Genomic DNA, 12038 nt, shown 5'->3' with positions numbered 1-12038 from the left:
TGAAGGGACTCCCCTGCAGGTGGGGAGCCGGGGTTCGAACCAGGATCCTTATGCCGGTCCTTGTGCTTTGTGCCACCTGCGCTTAACCCACTGCACTACAGCCCGACTCCCTGAATATTTCTTTTTGAAACTCTATGACTGTCACAAGATATTTAACCAGAAGCTCAGTTGTTTTAGCCCTCCCACTGCAGGAGAAAGGTAATTTTGTAACTTCCCAAGGTGTCTGTAACTCTGGTTCTGATGTTTCTGTATCAACTGGATAATAGACTTGCTTTTACTATCTTATAGGTCAACAATACAAGGAGGCATTAACCAGCTAATTCTGCTGAAATTATAGACATTGTTCCCATTATTTTTCAAATTCCTGCATCACTGACCCTCTTGAGCAGGGATAAGGAACTTCTGGCCCACAGAATTTATACAACCCAAGAAGTCATTTGGTCTGGCCTTGCCAAGATAAGCACAGGCACGACTCAAAATTTTAAAACCCATTAACTCTTTTTTTTTTTTTATCACAACATTAAGTACTCACTTTTAAGTTGATAATTTTATATGGTCCTCAGATGATGGATGTCTAAAATCACTCCTATGTTGAACAATTGGTTAGGACTCACATGAATAAACACAAAAATCTACTGCCATTTTTTTAAGTGATTTGATAATGATTAACAAGATTGTAGAATAAGGGGGGTACAATTCCATACCATTCCCACCATCAGAGTTCTGGATCCCATCCCTCCATTGGAAAGTTCTCCATTCTTTATCCCTCTGGGAGTATGGACCAAAATTCTTGGTGCAGAAGGTGGAAGATTTGGCTTCTGTAATTGCTTCTCTGCTGAACAGAGATATTGGCAGGTTGAAGCATACCCCCAACCTGTGCAGGACTCTGGAGAGGTGAGGTTCCTGGATACAGTGGTGAGGTTGTCTGCCCAAGGAAGTCGGGATGGCATCATGGTAGCATCTGCAACTTGGTGGCTGAAAAGTATTAAGATATAAAGCTGGGGGAGGGGGTACTATAGGTCCAAAAAGGATGACAGAGGACCTAGTGGGGGTTGTATTATTATGTGGAAAACTGAGAAATGTTATATATAAACTATTGTATTTACTGTTGAATGTAAAACATTAATCCCCCAATAAAGAAATAAAAAAAATATATAAAGCAAGACAAATTGTCAAATAATCAGGAACCTAAAGGTAAGAATAGAGCAGATGGGATTAAAGGTCTTGATGTGGAAAGAAGCTAGGAGCCTATTTTAGGTATATTCCAAGAGGTCATGACTTTAGTAATTTTTGCCTGAGCCTGATAGCTAACATACAGGTGGGCTAAAAGTATTGTCTGGGAAGATGGTGTCAGAGTTGAAGATAGGACTAGAAAGCTGAACTAGGGCAGAGAGTAGCTCCCAAACGCAAGGAAAGAATATAAATACACTGTTAACCCCACTGATTTGACCTAGAGTCCGTATCTCTTAGCACAGGAGCCTGTACGATCTCTGCATCCCTGACAGTCTGAGCTCGCTTTCCCAGCTTATGGTACTTACTCCCTAGTTCCATTTCAAATGGTGCACTGCCTAACAGTTACAGAACCGAGATACAGAGGAGGGCCCAGAGGTAGAGTACATGTGCATGTGTCTATGTTAGGGGAAAGTAGATACCTTAAAGTAAGAGTGTACAAGTCTGCAGTGAGTAGACGTTAGGCTCAACAATGCAGCAAGCAAGTAGAAAGACCTAAAAAAAAAATAAAAAACCCATAAAGTACTTAATAAAACATTTTCTACTTAGGCCTAATTACCCTCCTCTCCTACCCTCCCCCCCACTTCACTTCTCTCAATCACTTTAAGTCTAACCTTGACAGATAAAATAAGGACTACAAAAGCTGAATGAGGGCAAAAGACTGGCACACTTTAATGATGGCCTTTTTGGTCACTACCAGGCCACCCCATCATCTGGAGCCCTAGTCAGGGGACCATGGGATTCCCACGTAGATATGATGAGCCTCGACCTCTAACAGATGCTTCTCTCCTCCACTGGTCATCTCCATCAGGAACACCAGAAGCCCTCTGGTGGGCCTCTACAGGACCTTGCCCTCAAAGCAGAACAGCAACGGTAGGGACTGGCCCACTCTCTGAAGGGAGGCTGGGTCAACATACTCTGCCCCTCAAGAAAGACTGGTCCTGAAATGAGTGCAGCCTAGAATGTTCACAGCTGTAACTGCCATTCTTACTAGTGGAAACAGAATCACCAGATTAAAGACATGCAGGCAAAGTCCAGAGGAAACCAGGCACAAGCTTCAGCTGTATAGAATGAGCTCAACTCCTCCAACAATGATCTATAGCATATATAAAATACTATCTACCAGGAATGCCTGCCTGAGCACAGGAATCCATTTCATATACATATATATATATATATATATATACATAGAGACAGAAATTGAGAGGGGAGAGGAAAAGAGACAGAGACGACTGCAACACTGCTTCACCACTTAGGAAACTTTCCCTCTCTACAGGGGCCCTTGTGCACTTCAATGTGTGCACTTAACCAGCTGCACATGCCCGCCCCAGGGTTTTTATTCAGGTGAATTACACAGGTACTTTTAGCTTTGCATGTACAATATTCCAAATTCCCAGAAAAAAGAAGTCTCCAATAGGCCCCTGCCCCTTTTTTGGTGGAGCTGGGTTTTACATGCAACTTCAACAATCAAGGTCACGTTTTTCAGACAGAGAAAAAGAGATCAAAACACTTCCTGTAGTGCCGGCAAACCTCTATGTGGTGCTCGGAGGCCATGGCTCCTATCTGGGCCTGTACAGGCATGGCAAGGCTACCACTGGTCCTTTGGACTCTCTCTCTCTCTCCAACACACTTTCTTTTTTCAATACAAATATTTCATACACAGTAAACCACCCTTATTGGGCAATGGGGGGGGGATACACCTGAAACCCAAATTGCTAGACACTTGTAAATAGTAAAAGTTGTAAGCAGGCCTTCCTAAGGATTAAAGGTCTGGGACCGCTCAGTTAAATACCACTTTTCTGCACAGTATTTGTGAAATGGCTATTAACAGTCAAGCTTTTTTTTTTTTTTTTTTTGTTAAATATTCTCATTACCAACCAGGATTTCTTTACCCTTTGGGTGAAAAATGAGCCAACTTCTTGTCTATGACCTTGTTTTCCAAGAATCATTCCTGGTCTGTTAGGGTCCTACAAGAAATAAATACCAGGACCAAGAAGGAATCAATTTTGCAGTATTTATTAGGGACAATGTAAGAACAGGGAGTGAGCTGGGATTGGTGGAAGGCTGGGAAGCCTCCAGACCTAGCTGAATGAGGAGGAAGTAAGGCTGGATGGAAGCAACTTAGGTAAGACCAGTAGGGAGCCCTTTGGCCAAAGTCCAGAAGTTATAATATCCTTATGATGTTTAGTTATTGGTGGACCCAGTGTATAACAAGCTTCAGTGTGAACAGAGGGCTGGATTTATAGGACAGGGCCACAGCTGGGCCTTCAGTCAGTATGCTCTGTCCTCCTGGGGATCTGAGAGACACATTCTCAAGACTGTCACAACAGTGATGATAACTCTCAAAATACACCTGGAAAAGATTTATTATCAAAGATTTAGCACCAAAAGCACATTTGCAATACTTTTAAAAGTCAGTTACAGAACCAATTAAAATAGAACACTAATTATCAATAAAAGTACCAATAATCTTTATATATCTATATCTTAATAATCTTTGTGTTTGACAAGTTGAGTATCTTATGCAACCTTTACAATTTATGGGGGAAAAGGTTCCCCCCCCCAAATTTGTGTATTTGGTGATTAAAATGATACAAAGAATAAGACTAAACCAAAGCCGGTCAGTGACAAAAGTATTCCAAATATTCATAACAAGTAGTTTATGAAGTATGACTTAACATCTGCTATAAAGGCATTCTTACACATTTTACACTTGGTTCTTTGGTTCATTAAAAATACCCCTCTTATCCTATGGTTTTGTCAATGTTTCCTTTCTATAAATAAAAAATTAAAAAAATAATAAATAAAACTAAAAAAAAAATAACCGTATGTAAAACTTCTGAGGCAAAGCAATGCATTTGTTTACAAATACAACTAACATCATTTTATACAATATTTGGGAACTCTGTAATATATGCTTAGATAATATGGAAGAATATTTTCTAACACAGAATCTAACAGGAATGCTTTTTGGGCTTTTATCCATTATCCTTATAGCCTAAACCAAAGAGATTAGAGATTTTTACCATTTGTCTTTCGATGGAAAATTGGCCCTGGAGTTGCAATGGTAGTTCCTTCATCCAACGTTTTTTAACCAACTTAGATTCAACAGTTCCTAAAATCAGTTGATTCTGAATTCCTCCCTTTGTCCCTCCCAAACTGTCCCATAATAGTCACTAACTTCAGCCACTGCATAGACTATGACATGTTGGTGAAAATAACAGAAGTTACTAGAAACAAACAATAAATCAAAAGGAAATGTAAAAGGTTTATTTCTTTAAAAATGAGTTTAGTAACATTTTAATGTATAAGATGCCATCTTTGCTTACAGTCTAGTAAAAAATATCAAACTCAACTTAACTAGATAGATATAATACATTTTTCAGAAATTCCGTATACTTGAGGCTGACCCTAAGTGGAGGACTACATAGGTGGAAGAGTGGGTTATACAGTAAGGTGTCCAACAGTGTGAAACTTACACGTTGATCAATATATATTTTTTCTAAACATGAAAAAAGTCCGGCAGGTGGGAGCTAAGACCAGCACCAAGGAAATCTGTGCTACTTTCCACAACTGTCCAGTTAAAATATCTAAGACTCAAAGTTTGTATCTCCCTAAATTCTCCAAACAAGTCTCATAACCCAATATTGCTTTTATATAGTCATAACAAAGTTATTATACTAGTTAATTTTAGAGGTTAAAGATATTAAAATGCAAATGTATACACATAAGCACAATCTTTACACTCTAGTGAATTTTTTTTCTCAGCTGTTCTGTTTATGTGTATATCTGAGTATTCTTTTTCTTTTTGACTGTAATATTGTTATAACAGTTCTCTCTTGTCTGGTTTGGCTCTAGAAGTCTAAATATGTTGATTTTCTTTAAACATGAGGATACAAAAACTTTTTTATGTTCAGTCCTTTGAAAAAATTCTGTAAGTCTATAATTCTGATTCCATCCCTAAAGATAATCTGAAATTAACATTTAGCTGGGTGAGTACTTTTAAAAATACCTAACAGAAAACTGACATCAGCACTCTTACTCTCACCAGGCTTGCAAATAAAACTGCTGCATGAATGAAAGAGCAATTCTGAACTTCTTGGGAAATTTTTATTCTGCTTTATCAGTCTCCAAAAGTAATTTATATCATATCTATCTTATACTGTTCCCCATGTTACGCAGAATGCCAAAATGTTAACTTAAGGCAAAACCCCCAAAATGCTCTTTACAGGCTTCTTTGATAGTTCTTGAAAATCAGATAGGTCTAGCTGTTATCTCCTGAAGATTTAGTCATAGTAACTGAAGAATATTCAATGAAAAAAAAATTGTCATCATAATTGTTGCTCTATCCTAGGTTGTGTCTTAACAAGATAACATGGCTTTGAAGTTACAACAAAAGTTTTCATCTATGATATAATGGAAATTTCTTTGATGGAATACACTAGCTAAAATCCAGTTGGCTGACCTCACGTCATGCGTGGAGGTATGTGTCTGGAGTAGAAGGAATACATATAAAAAAAGACACTTCTTTTTTTATTTTCAGAGGTCTAGCCTGCCAGGAGCAAACAGTAACATGTAGCTTGCTTATTCAGTTACACAATAAAATACTAGCTTTTGCTTAAAGGGAACATTATGCTACAAGTTTGGTTACTTTTTCAGTATCAGTAACAATATAGCTATCAAGTGCATTTCTATTACAAATTAACATGGTGACATACAGATTAACATAACCACCCAAAACATAAAGTAAATGAACAATAGTTAAAATAAAAATAAATAGCAAAACCTCCAAAGTATGTACATTTTACAGATTTACCTATGAACAAGTATATAGTGCATCTACAAAATACAAGAAAATGTGTTTTACATTAAGTAACATATTGAATATTCGAAATGAGATACTGATAAGATTCTAAAAGCCCCCATCGGCTTTCCCCCCCTTAATATTTCTTTAAATATATATCCTTTAAGACAGTGATACTGTACCCATGTGTCAACAACTGTACTGTAATCAACTAATCCCCCAATTTAAAAAATACAAATAAAATAAAGAAGTGATATTGGCAAAACTACTACTTTTTAAAATGCAATATTTTTACTTTCCCCAGTAGGGTACAATACAGCGGCCTGTAAAACAGTAAATAAGAACAGACACTCCATGCTCAGTCCTGGGATAAAAGAACCAACAACAACAACAACAAAAAGCATTTTAGTCAAAAACACACTGACATGAAAAGTCAACCCAAGCAATTAACTATCGAAATGTCTTCACTTTGTCTTGCCCACCAGTGCCTCTGCTTTTAAAAATGGCAAATCATTTAAAGGATAATTACTGCGTGAATGAAATGTTATTCTGTAGCATGGTCAAAAATTTGAGTTTTTTCTGCCAGAAAAAAAAATCCAACTTTTAAGTGCCTGGACTATAACAAGATAAGCTTTATGAACAACTCAAAATGTATAAAACCATGCCTTTTTTGCATCCCTGAAAAAAAGCATCTGAAACCAAACATTAATAATGTAGTGTGCTATTATCATGCACACTGATCAACATAATTTGAACAGATATTTTAGACTCATCTACATTTCTTTTAAAAACCAAAAATATGTAATGTATAATAGTTTTCCAAAAACTACTATCACAGCACTGATTAAGGACTTTTTCAAGAAAAGTATTCCATACTGCACTGAACAAAAGTTGAAACTAATAATGATCATTAAAAACTGATTGATATAAGGTTGTACAATAAATAAAAAAAATTGACTAAAACCGTTCTTTTACTTTGTAAACAGTAAGTCAAGCTTACATTTCTATAATTCAGTGAGTCAAGTTCTGTCTTTTGAAACACCACACTTTACATTCTGGAATATGTAATATCAATTCATTTATTCTCTTGTATGTACAAGCTATTTTTTTTTGTTGCCTTGTTTTGCAAAATTCCAGTTAGCACTTTCCTCAAAGGAAAGAGAACCAAATAAAACAGTAGTGCTTCACTTGGCACTTAAGACTCTAGTAATATCCCTGTGGGAAACACATGCTTTGGTGAATAAACAATTTTAAGAGAACCAAAATGGTTTTACATGCAATAGCCAATTATGCTATACCACAGAAAACAAAAAGTTTTATACATTTACAACTGTTCACATAAAGCCCTGAGCTACCCGTCTTTCATTTAGGCCACAACAGCTTCCCTTGATCTCTGTGCAGTATTTCTCACCATCTTCCTTAGTGCCTCAAATTCAGAGTAGTCTGACTGGCAATCCTGTCTGAAGACAGTCAATTCAATAAGGCTTTTTATGATACAGACTGTGCAGATCATCTAACTTAGAAGCACTGTCTTCCAGTGGAGTTTCACTGGATGTTCCTAGGTCTCCATTTTCATGGCCATCAGTTACTGTCTTCTTATTATATCCTAAAGAAAGGAAACACAGTAGATATTTTCTAGTCTTTAAATAAGAAGTCTAAGTTTATTAAGGAAAAACAAAAGAATGCCCGCTATTATATCAACAGTGAAGCAAAATAAAGGCTCTTAAACAAGTTAACAATCTCTTAACAAAAAGATTCCTTCTTACAGCAGATGTCACACACTACAGATTTTTAAAAATATTTTTATGTTTATTTATTTACTTTCCTTTTTGTTGACCTTGCTGCTTTTTATTATTGTTGTAGTTGTTACTGATGTTGTCGTTGTTAGATAGGACAGAGAGAAAAGGAGAGAGAAAGACAGAGAGGGGGAGAGAAAGATAGACACCTGCAGACCTGCTTCACTGCTTCTGAAGCAACTCCCTGTACAGGTGGGGAGCCAGGGGCTTGAACCGGGATCCTTAAGTCGGTCCTTGGGCTTTGTGCCAAATGCACTTAACCCGCTGCACTACTGTCCGAATCCCACTTAACAGATTTTTAAATACTACTTGTTAGATCTCTATATAAAATTTTATAGAATTCCCTACCAAGTTTTTTGCAAACTTTAGAGCTAACACATATAATCATGAAATTCCATCAACTCTACTCAAATATCTATAGAGCCAGAAACTGTATCTGCTTTTTACATTATCTGCATAATTTACATAACTGTATCTGCTTTTTACATTATCACATATTTACTTATTGTTAATAAGTCTAGAAGCACTAAATCTAGAAGCTTCACAAGTAGTAGAGCAATGTTGCAGGTGTTCTCTCTTTCTCTCTCTCTCTCTCTCCCATTTCATCTCCCAATTTCTCTCTGTCTGTGTCTATAAGGAAACTACGTGGCCACCGGGGACACGAAGTTGTCATGCAGGCACCGTGAAGCACTAGAAGCTTCTAGATTTAGCACTGTCTGGCTAAAGATAAAAACTTATTTTGGTAATCTCTAAGACTATAGGTTTGAAAATAAGTGAAGCATTACCTGTCCTAAACAATAACCAGTGGAGATATTTTTTTGTAACAAATTAGTGATATATCACAAGGGCAAGTGTTTGGTCATTTGAGAGCCATGTTAAACAGGTGGCAGAAAAGTCTTTTAGCCCTAGGTACAAAAAAAAAAAAAAAAAAAAAAAGGAAGAAATAGATTTTCTCATCCTGACAGAAAAGAGGGTAAAAGACTTTAAAAGAGAACAATTTTGTTCAGATGCATGGGGAAAGCAATAATGACTACTGCTATCTCTGTGTGGATAACTGGTAATATGCAGATTTACCAAACACAAAACAGTTCACCAGTTCACTGTAAACTCAATGCCAGAAGACACAACTTTTTGGCCTCGGGATTCCTTTAGACTTCATACTGAGGACTCCAGAGAGCTTTTATGTGAGTTATTAATATGTGCATCATTGATGTTTAGCGTATTAGTAATTAAGACCAAGATATCTAATGTGGACTTAATTAAAAATGACAGTAAATGTTAACATTAAGAGTTGCATAATGAAGTAATTTTCAAAACTTTAGTCAGAAAAGTAGCATTACTTTATAATTTTAAAATTTTCCTTAAATTCTGACTTTTTTGGGTTATTGCTGTGGCTCGGTGCCTGCACCATGAATCCACTGCACCTGGAGACTACTTTTTCCCCTTTTTGTTGCCCTTGTTGTTTTATCGTTGTTATAGCTATTATTGTTGTTGTTGTTATTGATGCCGTTGCCAGATAGGACAGAGAAATGGAGAGGAGGGGAAGACAGAGAGAAGGAGATAAAAATAGACACCTGCAGACCTGCTTCACAACCCATGAAGCGACCCCCATGCAGGTGGGGAGGCCGGGGGCTTGAGCCGGGATCCTTATGCCGGTCCATGCACTTCACGCCATGTGAGCTTAACCTACTGTGCTACCTCCCAACCCCCAAATTCTGACTTTTTAGAGAATAGTTAGATTCTCATTTCTCCTCTTCAAAAGTTTATCCTCATACAAATACACAGTAGGAAAAGAAGATAATTTTTAAAGTCTTCCAGGCAGCTTTCAAAGTTCATCTTTGGTGTACCAACATTTAACAATATAAGACCATATCTATTAACTTTCTGTCCTCTGTGACATTAGAATCTGTTGGTCTATTTTACATTAAAAAAATTTTTTTATATTTATTTATTTTCCCTTTTGTTGCCCTTGTTTTTTATTGTTGTTGTAGTTACTGATGTCATTGTTGTCAGATAGGACAGAGAGAAATGGAGAGAGGAGGGGAAGACAGAAAAGGCAGAGAAAGATAGACATCTGCAGATGTGCTTCACCGCCTGTGAAGGGACACTTGTGCAGGTGGGGAAGCCAGGGGCTCGAACCAGGATCCTTCTGCTGGTCCTTGCGCTTTGCGCCTTGTGCGCTTAACCCACTGCGCTACCCCCCGACTCCCTAGAAAACGGTTTTTATGTGTTGGAAAATTGTCAAGCTTTTGATACATGTTTTATTCTATTCTAATTTTTACAGGCAATAAACAGTTGCTGAAACTCATACTATTCATTTGAAAGTAAATGGTAGTCAAACTGAATAAATGCCAGTTATTCTTTCAAGTAAAACTTGTTTTTCATGAGGAAAAAAGACAAAAAAAACCAAAAATTAAATTTAAAAAAGGCTATTACAGCAAATAACAACTACTGAAATACTTTTCCTAGGGATTAGCATTCAACATGAATAGTGTTTTATGCATATTTCCCAACTTATCACACAGAATATTTAAAAAGACACACACATAAGAGTTAAGATTTAACAAAGTGAATTATTTTTGCTATTTCAGCAAGGACTTTCATATATATATATATATATATATATATATATATATATATATATATATATATATATTGTCTCCAGGGTTATTGCTGGGGCTCGGTTCCTGTACCATGAATCCACTGCTCCTGGAGGCTATTTTTTTCCCTTTTGTTGCCTTTGTTTTATCGTTGTTGTGGTTATTATTGTTGTTATTGATGTCATTGTTGTTGGATAGGACAGAGAAATGAGGAGGGGAGGGGGATACAGAGAGGGGGAAAGATAAGACACCTGCAGACCTGCTTCACCGCCTGTGAAGCAACATCCCCTGCAGGTGGGGAGCAGGGGGCTCGAACTAGGATCCTTGTGCCAGTCCTTACGCTTCATGCCATGTGCGTTTAACCCGCTGTGCTACTGCCTGATCTCCTTTAGCAAGGATTTTCTTAAGTGAACTGATCTTTTCTTCTTTTTTATGCTATGAATGGATTCCAAGTAAAAAGTGGTGTTACTGCCTAGAAAAATTAATTCAAATATCAATACAATAATAAGACAATTTGGTATTACAAAGTTTTCAGTTCATGAACTCCCTAAAAGGTTACAGCAAGCCAGTTGAACCATAGATCACAATTTAGATGAACTTATAAAAGAAAAGAAAATGACAGAATTTTTGTGTGTAATGTGTGTGTAAATAATAGCAGAGATAAAAAAAACACAAGATAATAACCTGATTCTAGTAGCAAAAATAAAGTCATCACTTAATTCATATTCAACCTATCAATCACTATATTCTGAAAAGAATCTACATTAAGAGAAGATGATGTTAAAATACACATATGTATTTTAAGGCACATAGTCTTTGTTTCAGAGTCTTAAAAACAGTTTTTTTAAAGAATGACTTGTAGTTTAGTAACCAGTAATATACTTGTCTTAAAGTCTTTGACATTCAGTATATAATAAAACTATAGCCAAGGTAAAGTATTCATTCTTTTAATGATGGTTTCCCCATCTTGTAAACAAGTGCTCCAATAATAACCTGATTATTTGAAATTCTATTAGTAGTAAACATACTGATGCTTCTTTAGAGTGATGTTTACCTTGCAACACTTTGATTTCTCCACTTGTGTCTTTGCAACTGGCACCAGGATTACTACCTCCCTCTAACTCATCAAGGTACAAACGGTAACGGTGTCCACTCTCATCTTCATATTCTACATTTTCATCATCAGAATCCACTTCAGGTGCTACATAAACTACTTCAAATTCAATTTCTCCTCTCTAAGATAAGGAAAGAAAAGTTACATTATTTTAACTGTAATTAAAAAAAAAAAAAGATTTCCAAATATTCAAATGGCAGAGTAAGGAAGAGAAGGATGAGCCCAGGTATAGTGCCTTTCAAGACAACAAATAATGAAATTCTAAAACCTCAAAAAGACAGTTTTAGTGGTTATCAAATTCAAACCAATTCATAAAGAAGGTTTGTGAAAAAGTTCCTTTAAAAATATATTCTATTCAAAGAATATATCCAAAAGGCCAACAAATATGAAAAAACGCTCCAAAGTTATTAACTGTCAGAGAAATGTAAATAAAGACAACAATGAGATGCCACTTCAAATATATATTTGAATATATATATATATTCTATTTTATT

At 36.4% G+C, this 12038-nt stretch overlaps 2 protein-coding genes across 5 annotated transcripts in view; one reads left to right on the top strand and one right to left on the bottom strand.

The window, feature by feature from the left end:
* The window catches only part of DCBLD1 (discoidin, CUB and LCCL domain containing 1), a 95114-nt gene extending 88689 nt beyond the window's left edge, over positions 1 to 6425 (top strand). Inside the window, exon 15 of the mRNA XM_060190559.1 lies at positions 5585 to 6425. Coding sequence (XP_060046542.1) covers positions 5585 to 5604 — 20 coding nt within the window. The 3' untranslated portion in view covers positions 5605 to 6425. The remainder of the gene's footprint in view (positions 1 to 5584) is intronic.
* GOPC (golgi associated PDZ and coiled-coil motif containing) overlaps positions 3231 to 12038 on the bottom strand; it is a 48233-nt gene continuing 39425 nt past the window's right edge. For 2 of the 4 annotated variants that reach the window (XM_016187247.2, XM_007521025.3), the window contains 2 exons: positions 11485 to 11665; positions 3231 to 7640 (listed from right to left, as the gene is read on the bottom strand). In XM_016187247.2, the coding sequence (XP_016042733.1) occupies positions 7510 to 7640; positions 11485 to 11665 (312 nt within the window). In that variant the 3' untranslated portion in view covers positions 3231 to 7509. The remainder of the gene's footprint in view (positions 7641 to 11484; positions 11666 to 12038) is intronic. The other 2 variants (XR_009549610.1, XM_060190560.1) reach the window with 2 other exon arrangements.

The sequence above is a fragment of the Erinaceus europaeus genome, chromosome 4 (assembly GCF_950295315.1).
Source record: "Erinaceus europaeus chromosome 4, mEriEur2.1, whole genome shotgun sequence".
In the NCBI taxonomy this organism is placed as follows: Eukaryota; Metazoa; Chordata; class Mammalia; order Eulipotyphla; family Erinaceidae; genus Erinaceus; species Erinaceus europaeus.
This window is presented reverse-complemented; position numbering and strand designations above follow the sequence as displayed.